This window comes from Magallana gigas, chromosome 1, assembly GCF_963853765.1.
Source record: "Magallana gigas chromosome 1, xbMagGiga1.1, whole genome shotgun sequence".
NCBI classification, from domain to species: Eukaryota; Metazoa; Mollusca; class Bivalvia; order Ostreida; family Ostreidae; genus Magallana; species Magallana gigas.
In genome coordinates this window covers 65,969,345-65,991,158 of record NC_088853.1, presented here as the reverse complement: position 1 = coordinate 65,991,158, position 21,814 = coordinate 65,969,345, and the positions used below count along the sequence as shown (strand labels likewise).

The window sequence follows — 21,814 nt, the reverse complement described above, 5'->3', positions numbered from 1 at the left end:
GTTCCCAGGTTACAAAGCATAAATAATGAAAACGAAACGAAAATCAGAACAAGCTAACACCAACGTCATGTGTGAAAACTGTCAACGCATTAAAATATTTAGCCTCAATTTACTTCACAAAATCGGCACCAATATATTTTGCATGTTTCAAAAATTTCCCTTCATTCGCGAACTGTTACACAACAAGCAAATTCATCATAGTCAGATCGACCCTTTTTCGTATAATGTCATGGCTGCTTTAAACAAAGTGTATGGAATACGAGTCTTGGTAAAATGGGTACGCAAACCCGGGCCGTGGCAAAATAAAAGCCGGGGCAGATCGGCAATCGTCAATTCCAAATACGCATTATTTTGCAGCAATATTTACAACAAATATGAATATACTGGTCCATCAAATATCCTGAAATTTTAATGAGATTGGCAGATTAATAACTGCCAATCTTCTGTTTTGCCCAGGCCAAGTCTTGTCTACCCATTTTACCGGATGCCGAATCCGAAGCTATTAAACTGATTGAAACACGCCTTTCCTTTATTATTATTTTCGTAATAACTCAGATTTGAAACAGAATTAGACCTTAATTTTTGCAATTTATATTTTCCTTCCCATAAGGATAATTTATGCTAAACTACGTTGAATTGGAATCAGTAGTTCTTGAGAAGAAGATTTTTTAAAATGCACCCCCCTTTTTCTACAGTTTCAAGGTTTTCTCCGCTTTGAATACAGATCGGACTTTTATTTCTGCAATTTATATTCGCCCTCCCATAAGGATGCTTTGTGCCAAATTTGGTTGAAATTGGATAAGCGATTTTAGAGAAGAAGTTCAAAATGTAAAAAGTTTACAGACGGACAGACAGACGGACGGACAGACGGACGGACGGACGGACGGACGGACGACGGACAAAAAGTGATCAGAATAGCTCACTTGAGCTTTCAGCTCAGGTGAGCTAAAAAGGGAGATAATCGGGAAATAAAGTGCCTAAATGTCAAACCCTATGCGATCGGATAATAAAATCCCGGATACATTGTGTAGACATAAAATTAAGATAATTATTGCGGGGGAGAACTTTGATAACGGCGCATATTACGAGACAATCTCAAATATGCGCTATTATTTTCAATGCAGCTTTATTAATTTTCTCAAAAATCGTATCGAAATGATTCTGCAATATTTTGCTACATGTACATCACGGGTATTATGGAATGCATTTTAACTGTGGTGAAAGTCTGTCCCGAGACACAGCTTATTCTAAGCAGTATGTGGGGATTGATGTAAATTTCAACATATTACGGTGTGTCGATGTATCTATTTCGTAAATGTCCGATAGCATAAGCAATGTGAACCCGTGCACACACGGGTCAAAGTCTGGTATCATTAATAACAATTTGATAGCATGTCTGCTTAGAACTAGCATTAAGTAATAGCCTTTTAGCTCTCTGATTTTTTTGAAGAAATTATTAAAATAAAAAGTAATAAATTAATTGATTTCTATTTATCCATATTTTCTTTCTTTTCAAAAGATATCTTCATACCAAATGGGTTTTTCCCGATGACTCTTATCATAAAATATTGATAAATAAAATATCATGTCAGATCAATAGTAAAGAATAAAATTCATGTTATTTTTTTAAAGAAAATTCATGTTATTAATTATGAAAATTCATGTTATTAATTATGAAAATTCATGTTATTAATTATGAAAATTCATGTTATTAATTATGAAAATTCATTTAACCAATAGCGACATAAACAGAGCTAAATCATTGTTTTATCAACTGATATCACCATTCAGAAACAAACACGTTTTTTCTTATTCAATTAAATTCATGATTTGTAGACACATGTTCTTTATAATTAATACATATTCATATTTATATGTTTATTGGTACACTGTACATATTTCTCTAAAAAAACAACACTAGTAGTTTGTGCTTTACGTTAACTCTATGTATTAATTTTGGCACAAACAACAAAAAAGAAAAACTTGCGTATAAGTGCAATGTTTAATATTTTTCCAATCATAAGATAGCATTGTTTTTCGAAATACCCAAAAATGAGTTCCAATCAAACACGTGAAAAAGAGAATGACGGTTAATTATAATTTTTACCAAAAAAAATTCAATAAAATGAATCTTTAGAGGTATTTAAATACATCATCATTCTTCTGTGCCTGAAATAAAGAGAACACAGTTTTGTTGTAAACGTTTCATTTTTTAAAGTTTTTCTATCACATTTATCATTTTACTTTATCGATTTGATTTATTAAGGAGTTTAATAATATGCAATAATTTTTCCCCAAAAATACCATCACGATAAAATTATATTTTGATTTATATCATACCTCAGATGATATATCTTCATTTTTGCATTTTCGCAGAGGAAGCCTCATACTTGAGATAGTAAACTGGTGCTTATACACCACCGCTACACTGATGGAATGAACCTGAGAGGCCACGCTGTTCATTACTTTTACATTCCATTTCTGATTGTCTGAGGAGTGTTCGAAATACTGCAAAAATGCACGAATAACTAATTCATGATTTTAAGGTTGCTATATGTATGGACAATTAAAACATTGACAGCAATTTAAAAAGTTCACCGTTTTATGAACTTGGTCACCTGATTTAATTTTGTGAAGACCGAAAGGATTCGTAAAAGATTTGATCATATACCAATCACGCTCATATCCCGGTAATCTTTTAAAACATTGCTATTGATTACATATACTTAAATTTGAAAGATTCCAGCTGTTAAGGATTGTAAAAAAAATGTGTGTTCTTATGTTTACAATAATTCCAAGCGAAAAGCGTTAAGCCTGCTGTATGTTCATTGTGACGTCATTAAAAAGTTCACACAGCTTTGAACGTTTTCGAAATTCTATATATTCCTATAAGGAATTATATATGCAAGAATAGATATATTACTACATTTTTCTGGATATTGAACAATATCAATTATTATTGTTTTACATGTACTAACTTCCGTTTACATATATAATCTTCTAACAAAAAAGAATGGCCAAATATCTGCCCCAGTTTAAACAAGTTTCTGAATAGTATCGTATAAAAATCAAATCTTCAAAACTCATTGTACAGTTGACGCCTAACACTTTAATCTTAATTTTAGTCATCATTGCTCATTGGCTGTGTATCTATGACGTCATCCAAGTGACCTAACTCCCTCAAATTTGCAAACAAATGAAAATATTCTCATTTGCTTTACATTTTGCATTCGGAAATATACGGCGCATATCTGCTCTAGTGCGATTTTAAGAAGTTTTTCTTCAGATAATCATACTAAAAATGGTGCTTGAGCAAGCCTGCGCTCGATGTTTCTCAGTCAAAAAACCATCGGAAAACACCTATATTTTGCTACAAAACATTCATTTATCAAAAAAGATAGCCTTTACAACGTCATTTCTTCATTACGAAGTCAATGTGGTGATAACTTTTAAGACCTTTTTTTCAATATGATTATGACTATCTTCCACCTTATTTTAAAGCTTTTTATAAAACGTTAGTTTTAAGGTCAAAAAATGCACAATACCGCTCATTATACTTTTAACGTTGCGCAAGGCAGAAGAAGATACACGCAATTAACGTAAAAAAATAATATTTGCAATTACATCACTTTTTTTCGTTATCACAATTAATTTATAACAATACTCACTTTCTTGATAACAGATTGTTTGTTATCCAGTAAGGTAACCATCACGTTTGATGCCTGATGAAGGGTGAAGGACAGACCAACAATGTTTGTCGACTTCTCAGATAAAGTCATATTTATATATGCATACCCTCGTTCAGTGCCCGGGTAATAAAGTCCATTGGAAGACAACAGCGCCTGGTATATAGGTCCATTGTGAATAACACTGGATGACGTTGTAACGTTACCTATAGCTTGGCAAGCTGTAATAATTAAATATTTGATCTTAGGAAAGAACGTCTTTGTTTTTAATTTGGAGAAATCATTGGAGCTATACTTGACAAATTATAGTTTAGTTGGAATAGTGTGATCCTTATGGCAAATATTCAAACTACAAAAAGGACAAGATCTAATACCGAAAAGGTGATAAACACACACATCTGATGCAGCCTTAGCATAAATAAATCAAGATTGAAGACTATATTTTTTCTTGCAAATTGTTTTATCGACAACCCCTAAATATCCACTAGTCTAAAATATTTTACCGCAAGTGCTCAGATATACGTGAATTTCACCCCCCCCCCTCCATTTTTTGTATTAAAGACAACTTTGACATGTGATTTCGTCTGCTCAATGATCGAATTAATGCTGGACTCGATTTAGTATAAACAAAACTATGTGTTGATCTAAATGACCCACGCATATATGTAAATATTCTGATTTAAGGTGTATCAGATATATCAACATTTTAATATGTTTCTGAGTCTGACTATGGAGAGGAAAAGAATGATTGCACCATTTGATTATCTCCGTTGTCGATGCCCTATTGACAAAGAGAAGTTTGGTGATTTTGAAAATAATGAATAAGGCATCCATGATTAAATACTTTAAACTAATTTACTGATCAGCCTTTATTTAACAAATCTTAATTGAAAACTTGTATTGATTATTTTAATCAGTATGTATTTAAAAACTTGAATTCGAAACCTGAAGCCTGTATTTCTGTTCACTGCATCAGATGAAAACATTTTAGCATGATTCCTGTTCACTGATAAAAAGAATAATTTACTCACTATTCTATAGCACATCAAAACACCGACTCTGGAATAAGTTATGGTCAAAATATATTGTTTTACGTTAGCCAATAACATATTATTTGACATTAAAAGTTTTAAATAGTCCTACTCTTATGACTGAATGTGGATAATAGAAAATGAATACAGACAAATATATTGTGAACGCATTTTTATTACCTTGTTTTAAACATTTTTAATTCCGTTTAGTTGGCCTGGAGATAAAAATACTGATATATAACGTTACATTACTCAAGTATGTAACAACACTACAAGTCGATTTTGTAACTTAAAGTTAAGTACATTTCATATATGACTATTTAAGCATGTTATCGCTCATTTAGTGAATATTAAAAAAAACTATTAATAAAACTAACAAGGATTCAACCTTAAACTGATGCGAAGTTCTTAGAATACAGTCGAGCTACGGGCAAATCTACTCCAAAACCCTTTGGACCTTATTTGATATCAGCTCAACCGATATATTTGATTACCTAGTGGTACTCAAAAAATAATTTCTTAGTTAAGGTAAGGTATGCGGCTTGCATTTTTTAGAGGTTGTACCAAAGTTACATACCATTTTGTTCACTATACTAAACTCTTTTTTCTCATGAAATTCAAATGAATTTTGCCCGTCTCGTTTCATAACTACAAAAGGTCAAAGTTCATGATTTCCAATTTTCATTTTGATGAAATGTAAACAATTTCGTGAAAATATGTACATTTTATATGTGACTATTATGGTGGTTATTTATGCTTAAAATGTGCGAAAATAATATCACTATTAATATCATGATTCACTTTTATTAATTTCTGATGAACTATATAAAAATAGAATAAAATGCAACAACAGACTTAATTTTGGACTACTATTATGTAAACGCAAAAACATCTTATTTGAAACCTTTCAAAGTCCACCGATTTCATGAAAGACGGATCTTAGAATATGTGTAATCTGATGTTTCTAAAACACTATTCAAAACCATATGATGCGGATTTCGTTATCGTGGAAATTGATAAAATGCTTGTGTCCTCTTATTTTTTCATTGATACTAAAAATGCCCGCAAAATAAAAAAAACTGAAATCAATTATGACGTCATAAAAATGTTGACGTCATAACTGAAATAAAGGGTAGTTGGTGTTACGTCACAATGAAAATGTGTGAGTTATCTCCCTGTAACCGCACACCTTACCTTAAAGAAAAATGTACAGAATTTAAAGGCGGAGTCTATAATATCCAAAAAAGAAACGAAATAAGAATAACAACTTATCAACTATTCGATTCAAAATGCCCAAAAAGAACAAGATATTTTAAATGTAGTATATATAATATGCCATATTAACTTACGTAATTCGCAAGCATGACCTCGAAATCCAGGCCAACATTTGGCACACAGCCCCGTGTCACGGTAGCATTGTTCACAATTCCAGGGACAAGGTCTCGAACACTGAGGATTTTTACCCACAGGACTGGGACAACCTTCATTGAATAAAACTGCATTATAAACCAAGACATTTTACTATTAACTTTCTTTCGCAACATTATTAAAAACACCAGCCACCCATGAGACAAACAGTTCATTGCCAGAAACGGTAAATTACAGACATCACATTCTACGCTCAATACTTAAGAAAAATAGAAAAAAAATAAAAACAGACTTGCCACCATAGACCTCAACTTCACACAGGTCACCATAAGCCAAGTTTGAATACCCGGAAGGGTAGGTAACTCCGGGCAGACGTTCATTGTAAAAAATGACATATTGTCCATGATAAGGACAATCAATAGTCACGTGATCAGGAATGGTTTCTCTTGTGTAATTTGTATCGTGGTGACATAGGATTCCGTCAAGACGATTAGTAGAGTTCGAAATGTACAAGGAAAATCCTAGGAAAACTGCCGTATAGCCATTGTTTATTCCTTTAACAAACACAGAAACATGGTTTTGATGTTCGTTGAATTCTTAAACGTACGAAAAGCTAATATATTTTGACTGCTTTCAAAAAGGGACAAACATCGATGAATACTAAATACAAATGACCAAAATATTATCAGAATGAAATTGTAATAATTACGTCTTCTTATCCTAGGGTGAAAAATCATTGATTTTATTTTCTTATTCTCGTTTTCTTCGATATTTTTCTCGGGGAAGAGTTTTCATTATTCGATGAATCTAATAATTTCTTTTCTCTACCTAATTGGCAAACAAAGAGTTTAAGCACCAACTGACCCTTTGTCTCCAAGGTATTGTAATTGAAATGCTTGATATCGCTGCTCTTCTAAAACCATAAGCGACAAAGACTTTAAACTTTAACTGTTGTGTAAGGTTCACTTAGATTGTTCTCCAATCTATTTAAACTGAAAAAGCTCGAGGTTTCCTTCTAGCATTTATTTTTCATAAAGGTTCTGTAGATTATTGAAGAAACATTTGCAACTTTTTTTTACCACAGGTCGTAGAGACATTAGACCGCTTGGGATTGAAGTGTCTTTATTAGCCAGTTAAAATAACATAACGACCAATGGTCAAGATAATATGAAAATCTGAATTAGTGAATTTCCAAATGTATTTTGCTATCACCACTCCACTCAAATCGTTAGAGGTAAAGACTTGAAACTTTAACCTATGTTTTTAATTTAGTTTAAAAATATTACAATATATTACTAAGAAAATCACCTGATGTCTCCATTATGTAGTCATTGATCCTTAACATTTCTCAATTTTGTTTAAAACACAACTTTTAAACAAAGCATTGTAGAGACATCGGACTACTTGACATCAAACGTTTTACATTGGTTAATTTCAAAAGGGCATAAATGACAAAGGTAAATTTGAATAAAAAAAATAAGGCTTAATCAGTCTGACAATATTTCTTAATTTCATGCAGGGAAGATAATTCAAAATAATTTCTTTTTTGAAATAATGTTTTTTAAACTAAAAAAAACCAGGTTATAAATACCTGTAATTGTTAGAAACCAATTGGTCTTTTTACACTTTCTTTTTACAAAACTTTATCATTTAATGTTACCAGATTCCGTTTACCATACCCCATTGTACGTTATCGGTCCTGAAATAGATTACGACGAGTTCGATCCTGTGTATCTTTCCCAAATTAACCCACCATGTTATTTGTGTTGATGGTTTTGATATAGCACACTGTCCACTTGAGTAATGGCGTGACGTATATCGTCCATCAACTGCTTTATCGCCAGCCATAAAAGGGCTAAATGGTGATGACAGCCAAGTTTGTTTCCTGTAACTAAGATTTTCCATATCTAAAATAAACCAAAATAATAATAATAATGATAATAATAATAATAATAATTAAAATAAAAATAAAAATATTTAATCTTTTATAGCTTGTTGTAACATCTGAAATACTAGAGACTCTGTATATTCCGAAAAAAACTAATATTTTGTTTGAAAGAATTTTATGGTCAAAGTTTTAACTTTACGCTGTAATGGTTTTATTTTCACATTTCATATACTTTTGTTTGTCAGAAAAACACTTTTTTCATGATGATAGTAAGATATGATGACACTAATATGCAGATTAACAAAATGCAATCTCGCCTTACAGATCGAGTGGTGCAATTTGTTTTGTCCGCACAAAATTTAAAATTTCATATCTGCAACGTTACGTTTTTGTTAAATTTTATATTATCAAACTTATCAAGTAGAGCAGGAATAAGTTTTACCATATTTACACAAGGCAGCACAAGGAAGTGTGCAGGCTGGTTGTTCAAATCCATACTGGGGTATTGGACAACCTTTGAATGAAAGCTTGTAATTATTATATGTTCCACTTAACTGCTGAATGATTATACGTTATTTTTTTTCTTCATACTAAATTTCAAGTACCATAAACTTCTATTACACAGAGGTCAACAATGGCGTATTGACTGTAATCTTCTGAGTAGCTGATTCCTGGGCGTCTCTCATTGTAAAATATTACATACCGACCAACAGCAGAGCAGAAAAAATCCACAATGGAAGGTATCGTATACTTGTTGTATTTTCTCTCATGATAACAAATAACGCCATGATTGTAATCAGTCGTATTCGAAACGGCAACTGAAAACCCTAAAAGTCTTCTTGTTAACCCATTGTTGACATCTAAAAAATCAATGCATTTCTTATTATGAATAAGTACACCAATAGTGCATTTTGATCATTTATCTATCAAATTTATCTCACCCCATTTTTTATTATCCGTTCTTGAGTAGATAACAATGCGTTCAATGCGACGGTAATTTTCTAAATCTACCCTCCACATTACAAACGACTGGCCATCTTGAGTAGAAGTGCACTGACTGCTGAGTATATTAAGATCACTTTTTTTACCATCAACGAGTCTGGAACTTGGTTGTCCGTCAAAAAGTGAATGCAGTTGAAAAGTCGGGCGATGCAATGCCATATTAACTGCGCAAAGAAAAAATTAAAAAAAAATAAATAAATAAATTTAATCTATCTTAAATGTGAACAAAATCAATTCGAGTCATTTTAGAAAGAAAAATAAACACTTTTTAACTTTTTTATTGAAAAAATAATCCTTTTTTTTTTCGAATGAAAAAAATAATGACTTACCTTTTCACCGATAGTATGTGGATCATGACCAGATAATATTATCATTTTTTTTTATTAAGAGTGGTTTTGGTTTGTGTGAAACATGTATAATATTTCATGATTTGTTTAATGAAATTCTACCGTGTCATTTTAAATTGTACATACTTCTTTCATAATTATCACAGAATTGTCCGGAAAAACCAAGCCGACAGTCTCCAAGACATTCTCCAGACACAATGCTGCAATGGTGACAGTTAACTGGACAAGTCTTTGAGCAATGCACACCATAGAACCCTAGAGGACAACCTTGTTAAAAGGAAAGCAAGGCTGGTAGTAAAAGTCATAACCATTATAAAACGCTTGTTAAACATGTCACCCTATCAGTCTATGACGTACTGCCCTGCATTACTGATATTTTAAATAAGAGGTATAAAATCCAATGTAATTTAAACATTTTTGAAGAAGAATAAGCATGAATTGTAATAAACTATTATTCTATATAGTAGTTTATACCAACCACCTCCACTTCGCATAGATTTATTTGTGCCTTTGTAGAATAGCCAGGTTTTGTGGACAGATTGCCTTCTCTGGTGTTAAAATAGATCACATATCGACCTGGCATGGTGCATTCTATGGTCAGACTTGACGGAATAGTTGACGGTGTATACGTCGTGTCGTGATAACACAGGTACCCGTCCTCCTTGACTGTTGTATTCGACACATAGACAGAAAATCCAAGAAAGGTGCCTGCCAAATCACTGTTTGCTAAAACAGAAGAAGAATTGGAGAGAGAAACAAAAACATGATTAAAAAATTTCTACCAGGGTAGAGATCGCATAAGCTGATTTTCTGAATCTGGGTACATTGGAGCATTTTGAATGCCACGAAAGTTACTACGAATTCTAATAGTTATTTATTCGATTTTTCTACGATTTCAGAGTAATTTTTAATCCACTCACCAAATGGCATTTCATCGGTTCTATAATGTATGACTATTTTATGAATACTCTGAATTGTACCGAGGTCCACTAGCCAAGTGACATCGGCGTTTGACTCCAAAGACACCGCACACTGGCCTCCGCTTTCTGATAGATTTCCACACAATCCGTCTACAGCTCTAGAGGAGGGGTACTTCTCTGAAGTCTGCCAAGTATGTTTCTCACATGCCAGATTCATGTCTATATCGGATCATAAAGCAGTCTTTAGGATTTGTTAAAGTGTCAGTATTTATTGCCGCATTGACTTTTTAATCGTTAAAAAACATTCTGAAATACCAATTATTTGCCCACTGGTTAGTATTGGCCTTTTTAAGGTAGTTCAAATTGTTAACTCATTCATATTACTTGTCCTACTGTTTTGTTTTTTGTTGTTGATAATTTAACTTCATTTCTTTTTTCTCAAATAACATAAAACCCATTCAATATCCATACATTTGTTTCGTTTTTTTTTAATCGTGTATTAACGTTTGACACAAAGGAAAATTCCAAAGCAATCAATAGATTTCCTCTAGATAACGGTGAATTTTAAAATATAACTGAAATGTATAAAAATCTCTAATTTGCTTTCTCATCCTGCTAAAAATACAATTTACATATTGGTTTGAACCAAAACATACAATATATGTACTTACAACCTTCCACTTTAAAGTAAACACACATAAGAGTGACCAAAGTAAATGAAATAGTGTTGAACACCATCACCATTGCTCTGTTAGGAGAATCTCGTTCTATAAATCGATCCTACCGAAACAGTGTTGTTTCCTGTATAGTTCTATCAGATGTCGTGTCACAAAGTCTATTTATTTTGACTCTTACGAGTACACCCATCTTTCACAAACTATGTTCTCATCAAACAAAAGTGCATATCATTTGTGCGTATGTGAATAAACAACTTATTTCCCGATATACATCATTATTCCTTTATTTTATTACACTACTGTCGCCCATTAATGGCAGTTATGACTGGATGCCTTTTTAAAAGTTGGGATCATTTGAATACATTATCGTGTAACGTGCGGGATCGTGTGTGTATCAGGGAAATTGGTTTGCGTTTTTTACCGTGCGTGTTCGTGCGTGATCGTGCGGTTTATTCGTTTTGTAACCTTTCTTACGGAATGCCATGATTTATTCTGAAAACAACGACAAGTAGTTTTTGTAAAACTATGTGAATTTCAAACTTTGTTTTAATAGAAGAACATTGATTCTGTTTTTTATTTAGAAAAACATTCATTACCTCTTTCGTCGTTAATTACGTTTAGTAACAATCTCCGTAGTTCATTCAATCCTTTGTTGGTCGAGTTAGATTTGCATAATTTTATAATCAGCCTATATCGAGCATTTATTGTGTTTTGACACATAATTTTAATCATATTAGCAAGAGCAACACGCTGAATGAAAGCGGTCAAGCTTACCCATGCCCCGTTTTAAAGTAAACGATTATTATTCTTTCAAATGAGAATATGATACGCATTCCTATCTTTTTTTCTTCCTAGACGTGAACTTCGAAGCTTCATATCGTGCCCATTTCTGAACGGTTTTTGCTCAAATGTTCAACTAATAGACATTAAACAACACTATCTTAATCAATTCATAAATTTTAAAAATCCTTTTCCGTTAACGAGTTACCCTTTTAAAATTTTTTAGAAAATTGGATTTGGTTTCCAGACAAAGGTTCCAAGACTTTGATTGCAAGGAATGTGAATCCAACGAATTGAATAACAGAGACATTGTCGTTGTGCACATCGGTTTTTGTTTTTGGATTACGTTTTTTTAGGAGAATTTATGGGTAAAAAAAAAACAGGATTCAAAAAGTGCAAAAATTAGACATGTTTTCCTTTGTATCTTTTAAACGAAGAATATCTTGTCAAGACAAGTAGAATAAACGTTGTGCAGAATATCAAGGGCTTTCATTTTACACCAATAAAAAGGGCTGGAGTTTTAGGAGTTTAAGTCACTGGTGTTAAGTTCTTATAGTGGACAATCCTTAAAAACGAGAATCGGAAAACAAAACATTATTTTTCTTTTCTAGTAAAACACAAAATACGGTTTTTAAAAAATCTATGAGTAATAAACTGCATGCATTTTAAATCTACCTTGAGTCTGAGCTGTGTGTGTGTACCATTACGTAATCTATCCCTCACCTGCGGCCGAGAAAATCGTTTATTATGGTCGCGGCTCGACTACCTGGCGGTCAGCGGTTATCTAATACACGAGAGTTGCGTCTCCCATATATAAGTTTATTTAGCTGCGAACTCAAGAATTGTTTTCGGTTTGATTTCACATAAAAGTTAATGGATTAAACGATAGGGTGCCAATTAAGAAACTGTTCAGTTAATTAATAAAAGCAATGTCATTCTTAGTCTATAGCAACATCAAACATAGATCAATTGTGGGTTTTAAGTTAAAAATAAAAACTTCTCTTTGATAGAGTTTAGTCATTATACTGCAAAATTTTCAAATCTGCCTGGGTTCTGTGCTGTGTAGCGTGTACCTTAAGGTAATCTATCCTTCGCCGAGGAGATCAGCCACGGCTGCACTACATAGCGTTAAAAATCAAATTAAATCATAATCAAATTTTCATGTTACATGTTTGCAGTGGGTGCTGACACGATAAAAGAATGTCCTGAATTGAGACATTCGACGATTATTTTATAGAAAATCCACATGAGGTTTTTAGCAACTTTAGATTAGATTCTATCGATCACATATTAGTCATGCCAGTAGTTTTTCTACATGGTCGTTCGTTTTATTGTGAAAACGAACTTATTGCTGCGCCCCCTCTCCCTCCTCCTGCCCGCTGCTTAATGCTCGCACTGGATTTTTTTTTAAATTGGCAAATACATTTCCATACCTGACGAAAATTATTTTTGATGACTTCTTATGTATAGCATTTTCTCCTTATCGTGTTTCACTTTCCCACCCGTTTGTTTATTCTGTCAGTCTCTGTTAATTCAGTCGCCACGTGCGACCAAAAATCTTTCGTCGCTTCAGCTCACACAGCTCAGAGCTCCAGTTCATCAACAATTATAAAATTGAGTAACAGTTGAAAGGGTGTTTTCACTACAGTGGTCAATTGTTAAGCAATAAGACTTCTTATGATCTTCCCATTAAAGGTGTGGGATCGTAATCTGAGAATGTAGCTAAAAATCTAACCCTATTCATTTGTCGATGTGATTTTTTTCAAAAGAAATTACATGCTTTAAATAAAATGCATGCATATGATGTAACAAGAAACACCCAGATTGTTTTGCATTTTACTATATGTACAGCAATACACCTTGACCCCCTTACCTACAACCATGCAAATGAGGGTGCAACCTTAATGTACACATGCATGTTATTATAGTTCTGGAAACTATTAATCTTGTATTTTAATATACTGGGTATTGTTCTACTAAAATTAGTATTCCATCGGATGTAGCTAACCTCGTAAGTAAATGCAGTTGCATTACAACCTCGTACTACACAACTGCAATAAAAGGGTTTTTTTTATCAATTTTCATACAATTAGCAATAAATAAAATTCCCAATAGCACACATCTATCTCACTTAAGAGTAACTTTGAGAAGAGCATATAGTTTTGGGAGGCAGATATGTCGCTTTATTATAGTATGCAAGTCAAGTGAACTATCTTGGTTTTTCAAAGAAATAAAAAAATTGTCGACACTAGACGATAAGTTTTCGGGCTTCAGTGGTGTCAGAAATTGACAACAGAAAACGTTTTCTTAATCCTTATAAAAGCGGAATCACCTCAGCACAAAAACTGTGTGAAACAACAAACATACCAAGGATTACAGTGTATGACAATTTGAAAAGATTTCGTGAAGGGAAGTCCGAGATACGGTGCCCGGGATCTGGCAGGATGAAAATTATTGACGTGAATCACAACAGACAGGCTGCACAAATTGCTGCTTCTCATCCGCAATGGTCAGCACAGCAAATTGCAAATGAATGTGCAAGAAGAGGATCAGCGTTAGGGTCAAAATGGAGTATGGGCCGGACTCTGTGTAAACAGATAGCCATGCTATGACCTTGAATTGCTAGTATTACATAATGGTCACTATGATATTTATGTGTACCTAAATACTGCACACTGAATGGTATTAATGATAATCAACAGAATGAACTCTGTGACTCTGGTAGCAATGCGTAGTATTCCTAAATGATGTTATTATGAATGAATATGCATAATACGGGCATAATAATATCCAAATTGAGAGTTTAACAACAAGTGACATATTTGGCGATTCTGTGTCTGCAACGATAGCTCTAGTATTCTATATTGACTCATGTATTGTGTATTCTATACATTAACCTTTGTAATCTTTTATGCCGTGTATGAATGAACGTATTGTGAGTAAGTGATGCCTCATACTAGGTGGGGGACTCCGAGACCCAGGACTCGGAGACTCAAATCCTGCATCCAGACTCTTTGATTGGCAGTTTTGACGGTTTTGTTACTTTATTTAGGAATAAACTATTAATCTTAATTTTGAACACTGAATGTTCACTCATGATCGTCGTAAATGGGCCGAACTAGTCAAAACTGTTCATCATAAGTAAAATGTTATATATACCCATGTAAAATGATGTTGAGGAGAGAGATAGATCCCACATATAGATAGATTCCGCTTATTGAGATAGATTATGAGACCCCTGATTTGGGCTGCTATTAGCTGATGTAATTGTAACTATACGATCACGCTTAATAAAACCGCTTGAGAAAGAAATACTGGACTTGTCATCACTAAGTTTGAGCTGACCCTCAATTGGATCCGTAAGACGGAAGGCTTACATGAACTTTCTTGGTGCCAGTGACCAGGACTGAGCGAAGTTCAATATCGAATAAGGTAAGAACCATTTCTATTTGTCTCTTATAGCTATCTCGAAGTAAACAACTTTGTCTAAGCAACCAATATGGCGACAGGTGATGGGTTTGATAAAAAAGAATTTAAAAATCAAATGGAGCAATTAGAAAAACAATTCGCGGGGTTGGGTCAGAACAAAGAATATAAAGGGCAAGAAACAGATCAAAAGTCCCCAGAAAAAGAGCAAATTAAACAAAATACTTTTGAAACATATCATGATGCTAGGCCGTATGAAACTCGTGAACCTCGACACCGAGTCCCAGATCAGGATAATGATAAAGATTTTTTCATTGGTCAAGTTAAACCTATAAGAGCCGCACTCTCAGTGCCCCTATCTTTTGTGATAACTCCTTTTGAGGGAGATGCTCAAAAATTTAAAAAGTGGATAAAGGAAGTTGAAAAGTACAGTGTTATGTCTGGGAAACAAGGTCATGAGATCCCCATGCTTGCATACATAACGAGTAAGGGTTCAGTGGGGGATTATATTAAAAGGTATTTAGATGAAACAGATGCGTCTGAAGAAATCCAATCTTGGAACGATCTTAAGGAATCCCTTAAAATAGATTTGCAGAAATAACAGACCCCCAACACGCGTTAGCAGTAATGCGTAAGACTCGACAAAATTCAAATGAAAGTGTTCAGTTGTTCGCCGAGAGACTATTACAAATCGCGGAAGACGCCTACAGTAATGACAGACTAAAAGATCCTTTGATACAACAACAGTTAGTAGATATCTTTTGTGACGGGTTGACATTCGACTATCTCAGAATAAAATTTTTTCGAGAAAACCCTAAAGACTTAGAATCCGCAATTCAAATAGCAATGCGAGAACAAAATCTGAGACAGAGGCTAGCGATAAGAGGGTCAAATATGACAGAAATTGTACAAAGTAATGACAACAGACGAACTCTTTCAAATTTTGAAACTTCTCTTACCTTATTAAAGGATAGAGCAGATAATCTTACCTCAGTAGAAACAAGGCATGTAGAACCAATGGAAATTGACCATGCGCGTAATAGTAGGTGTTTTAAATGCAAACAGATGGGTCATAGGGCTCGATTTTGTACTCAAAATAAACCCCAAGTCAGGTCCTGTCCTCAAATAAATAAACGACCCAGTCAAAACAAAGCCGTCCATAATGTAGAGCAGAAACCCCGTTCGCCTGTGGAATGTTGGAATTGTGGTAAAGTAGGTCATGTGCGTGCAGATTGTTGGGGCTCGCATATGTATCAAAGAGCGCAGCAAAATCGGGGCAGACCTTCAAATCGTCAAGGCCGAACATATAAATCTGGCGACCAAGTAAATAGGGGATCGTCTCAAAATTTCAAATCGCGTTCTTATTTTGACAAACAAAAACAGGAAAACTAAGACGTTCTTCCTTCGTTGAAGCCCGAAGAAAGAACTTTAAACAAAGACCTACATATGAAATTAATTTTACTTACAACCCCAGTAGCTGTTTATTAAAAGTAGGTAAAAATAAATTTAGAGCTTTGGTAGATACAGGTGCAGCCGTATCTCTTATTAGTAAAAAAATGTATGAAAATCTATTTCCCCGCCCCAAGTTGTTTAATAATGATATCCCCTCTTTACAAGCAGCAAATAGCAATTCTTTAATTGCGATAGGGTACGTAAATATTTCCTTTAAGATTTCAGGGTTAACTTTAGACCACAAACTTGATGTGACAAAGGGACTCAACCGAAACATGATTCTCGGTCGTGATTGGCTCAAGAAAAACAATGTTTGTTTATACTTTGATCTTTGACTCATGCGTATTAATGGCAAAGTATACGCGGAACTTAAAGAAACTTTACACATCTCAACTATTGTAAGAACTCCTAAGAAACTTATTATAAGACCAAACACGGTGACTGTATTCTATGGAAAAATAAAAACAATTTTCCTCTGGAAAAAAATGACTTGGTTGAAGTGAACAGCATTGACAATAACTGCATTATGGAAGACCCAGGACTATATTTAAAAGACGCCGTTTGTATAGTTCGGAAAGATAAGAAAGTTCCAATGATCTTCGTTAACCAAACTAACACAAATTATAAAATTCCAAGAGGCTACATAGTAGGACGAATTACCGCATTAAAACAGAAGGAAATCTCAGAAATACAGACTACTCAAGACACAAAAGAAGAAATTGATGTACCTAAAAGATTTGAACACTCAATCAAAAGACTTGTGAGCAAAAACAATGATTTATTTGCAAAGAAAGACAGTTACCTTGGAGTGACTGATACTGTTAAAATGAAGATAGAAACTGGAGATCACCACCCAATAAAGAACAGACCCTACCGTGTACCCTTAAATAAAAGACAGATACTTGACAAGGCCATACTGGAAATGATGGACGCAAAGATTACTGAGAGATCACAATCGCCTTGGTCATTTCCCTTAGTAGTGGTGAAGAAAAAGGACGGATCAGACCGGATGTGCGTTGACTTTAGAAGCTTGAATAAGATAGTGAAACCCGTATCATTCCCGCTACCGTTGATTGATGACATCCTATGTTTACTAGGTAAGGCAAAATATTTCACTGCACTAGACTTAAAGAGTGGATATTGGCAAGTGAAATTAGAAGATTCAAGTAAAGAAAAAACGGCCTTTGCATGTCACAAAGGACTATTCCAATTCAACCGGATGCCATTTGGGTTGAGTAATGCACCGGCAGTCTTTCAAGAGCTGATGAACATAGTTCTTCAAGGACAAGAGGAGTTTGCCATCGCATACCTGGATGACATTCTTATATTCTCAGAGACACCGGAAGATCATCTTCGTCATATTCAAGACGTTTTCAACCGCTTAAGAAAGCATGGACTTAAAATGAAGCTAAAGAAATGTAGTTTCTTCAAGGAACAGACTGAATATCTTGGTTTCATCATTGATGAACATGGCGTTACACCTGATCCAAAGAAAGTCGACGCTATAAGAAAGTTACCAGCGCCCACTACAGTCCGAGAAGTTCGTGGCTTTATAGGTATGTGTAGTTATTACAGGAGATTTATACCGAACTTCTCTAAGATTGCAGAACCATTGATTGACTTAACCAGAAAATTTGCAAGGTTTAAATGGACACCATGTTGCCAAAAAGCGTTTGATTTTATTAAAGAAAGTTTAACGGTAGTGCCTTTGCTAGCATATCCAGATACTAATAAGCCGTACATCCTGTACACCGATGCCAGCGACAATTGTATTGGAGCGTGCCTTACTCAAAAGACAGAGGAGGGAGAAGATAAGCCAATATATTACTTATCCCACAAGCTGAGTAAAACTCAAGAAAAGTGGTCAACCATAGAAAAGGAGGCATTTGCAATCCATTAAGCCCTTCAGAAGTTATACCATTATTTACACGGTGCTCAGTTTACAATTAGAACAGACCATAAGCCGCTCAAGTATATCTTAGAATCTCCAATGCAAAATAAGAAAATTCAACTATGGGCATTAAGTATTGCAGGATATAACTGTAAGGTAGAGTACATAGAAGGAAGATTTAACTGCTGTGCAGATCTCTCATCCAGATTACCGACAGTCAACCTCGAGTGTGAAGAGGAAGAACAATCAGAGCATGATGAACCAGATGTTAAGGACAATTTCTTTGAAGTGAACGTACTTAACTCCAATGCCTTTTCGCCTAAGAGATTGGCCAGATGTGAAGTTAATCAACACGACGAATTGGTCAAACCCTTTATTGATCTACCAGAGGATATCAACATCAAAGAAAGTCAACAACACGACGAGCAGATCAAGAAACTGAAGAATCGGTTAAATAAAGGAACAGCAACGGCAACCGAAGAAAAGAAGTTTTTGGAAATTGATGGTTTAATGTACTATCTTTCAGATGGAGACTCAGAAGGCCGAAGACTTCGCCTATATGTACCACGTGAGTTAGAACTTTTAGTAGTGCAGCAGTATCATGACGGACTTGGACATATGGGAGTGGACAAAACATATGACGTAATCAGACAAAAGTACTACATACCAAATTTGTACAAAAGGTTATACTCTTATATAGAAGGATGTATAGTATGCCAAACGAGGAGCAATAAGAAAAATCAATCTCCACTTCAAGAGACAGATATACCACCTTTTCCAATGGCTAAAGTAGGACTTGATCTATCAGGACCATATCCAACATCCTTGTCGGGAAACAAGTACATAGTTGCTTTTATTGACATTTACTCAGGTTGGCCAGAAGCTTTTCCCGTTCCTGATAAGTCAGCTGAAAACATAGTACATCTTATCTTAGAAGAAATATATCCAAGATATGGCTGTCCTCTTCAAATCCTCACAGACAACGGAACAGAAAATGTGAATAAGAAAGTGGAAGAAACTTTAAAAGAATTGAATATCAACCATATCAAAACATCTTATTACAGCCCTCAAGGTAATGGTAAAGTAGAACGATTTCATAGAACTCTACATGACGTGATGGCTACGAAAACAACAGACAACGCTCAAACATGGGATATTCATCTTAATCAGACGTTGGCAGCCATTCGTTTCCATCCTAACGATTCGTCAAAGTGTTCCCCATATTACCTTATGTGCAACAGAGACGTCGTATTACCTCTTGATACGTTAATGAAACCTCGAAGGAGATATGCGGGAGAAGATCAACACAAGATCGCCCTACAAGAACAACATAAAGCTTTCCTGCTAGTACATCGTAATATGAAGGAAGCCAAGAAGAAACAGAAAGCTCAGGCCGATAAGAAAAGCAAAGACGAAAATGTTCAGGTAGGTGACCCTGTCTACCTTAAGAACAACAGGAAACAAAATAAATTAGATAAAAAGTGGCTACCATATTATCGAATCACAGAGCAGAAAGGACCAGTTAGTTTCGTGGTGAGAGATCAATTGACTGGATTACATGTAACCACCAAATGTCATGCACGACAATTATGACTGGCAGATATTTCGCACTGGCCCCTGTCATCAACTACTGAAGATGGTGGAAGAACTCTAAGAAAAACTAACTATGTGGTGCCACCAGAAGATGAATCGTCGTCAGAAAATGAAGACATGCAACCAGAACCATTGGAAAGAGCTATACAGTCCAAACAATGGGAAAGAGAAGGATCTTCAGACGAGGAGGATATTCCCCTAGCAGAACTTCAAAGACGTATAAGAGCTAAGAAGATCATGGATGATCAGCAGTATAAACACGAGAATGATCAGACCGTAGATTCAGAATCGGATGAGACCCATGAGTCAAAACAATGTGATGAAAATAGTGGTCAAGACTATGAAATACCCTTAGATGACCCCAATGTACCCTTAGATGAAAATATGGAAATAGATGAAAAAGTCCCTAAAGTAGGTCGAGGCTTCAAACTAATCCCCAAACCGCGTAAATCAATCCCTAAGCCCTGTAGAGAAAATAGCAAACAAAAGTATGTGTTGGCTATTATGAAGGAACTAACCAAATTAATAAACTAAATAATTTATATTATTGTATAATGTAGATGTAAATAATCTTGAATAAGCTTAGCTTTGTATATATTGCACGCTTTTAAAAAGGTATGACAGGATGACCCCCTGTAACATTAAAGCATGTATTGAGATACGCCGACTAGCAAACGCGGACATAACACCTCGGTTATTTATATAAATATGCGGAGTTGAAGAGATTTAACATATACTCAAAATACATGAGACAGCGACTAAGTAAAGAAACTATAAAACTATTTTTTGTACGTGTGATTTTTGAAAGTGATTTAAAAATTATTGGTAAAAATAATCATATATTACAATCGACATCCTGAGTATGGGACAAGGTTGCTCAGATTTTCATGGTTTAATGTCTTAAGACTAAAGTTTTCCCTATGAATTCACTTATGGCGGAATTGCCAGTAATTAATTTGCAACCCATGAAAACCTCGTCTTGGGTGGGAAGCCCCTGGTTTTATGTGTGTTTAACTTTGGCAGTAATAATAACGATAGGACTTTGTATAAGGAAACGTAAAACTATTAAAAAGTGGGGTGGTATATGCTGTAGTGTTTGCTGGACAGGTTGTCGAAAAAGGGGTAGTGACGGAGATAAGAAAGGTTCTTCCAAAGACACTGTATTTTGTTGTGAGAATCCAGAGAAAAGGACCTCTAGCGACATTATTGAACTTGAACCAATCCCGAAAGTCACTAGGATCCAAGAGAAACCCCGACGAGGCGGAAGAATCGCAACTCGCAAATTGACCAGTAACACGGGGACAATTTCGACTAAACTAGCACAACCATTTCTTGGAGAGGAGGAAAATGAAGACTATCCATGGACCAAATACTATCGACCGGACCCAGAGCTGGCACGTAAATACCTGGAAGAGAAGGCCGCGATGTCTACGCAACAGAGGAACGCAGGAGACGCTCGCAAATTGACCAGTAACACGGGGACAATTTCGACTAAACTAGCACAACCATTTCTTGGAGAGGAGGAAAATGAAGACTATCCATGGACCAAATACTATCGACCGGACCCAGAGCTGGCACGTAAATACCTGGAAGAGAAGGCCGCGATGTCTACGCAACAGAGGAACGCAGGAGACGCTCCGCGAGAAGTCGCCTCGCCATCCGTGCCGACCCTCTATCCACGGGTGCCGATGATGGATGAATAATTAAGCTACAGCCGCGAAGAAGTTGTGTATTCCTTATGAAAGGATTGTGA

The 21,814-nt window shown here is 34.9% G+C and overlaps 1 protein-coding gene across 5 annotated transcripts; it reads right to left on the bottom strand.

Moving 5' to 3' along the window:
• Window positions 1-1,588: 1,588 nt before the first annotated feature.
• LOC136276052 (uncharacterized) lies at window positions 1,589-16,551 on the bottom strand. 5 transcript variants are annotated; one of them, XM_066086898.1, is made up of 13 exons: window positions 16,115-16,550; window positions 10,303-10,461; window positions 9,797-10,048; window positions 9,449-9,589; window positions 8,915-9,139; window positions 8,579-8,833; window positions 8,416-8,487; window positions 7,765-7,992; window positions 6,382-6,639; window positions 6,067-6,198; window positions 3,669-3,907; window positions 2,341-2,508; window positions 1,589-2,169 (listed from the first exon to the last, which is right to left on the bottom strand). In XM_066086898.1, the coding sequence occupies exons 2-13, from the start codon at window positions 10,457-10,459 to the stop codon at window positions 2,134-2,136; spliced, it is 2,163 nt and encodes a 720-aa protein (XP_065942970.1). In that variant the 5' UTR covers window positions 10,460-10,461; window positions 16,115-16,550; the 3' UTR covers window positions 1,589-2,133. The 5 variants fall into 5 exon arrangements, with proteins under 5 accessions (XP_065942970.1, XP_065942922.1, XP_065942887.1 ...); XM_066086815.1 differs by having other exon boundaries at window positions 1,590-2,169; window positions 10,243-10,461; window positions 16,115-16,549; XM_066086850.1 differs by lacking the exon at window positions 16,115-16,550 and having other exon boundaries at window positions 10,243-11,710.
• Window positions 16,552-21,814: the final 5,263 nt, after the last annotated feature.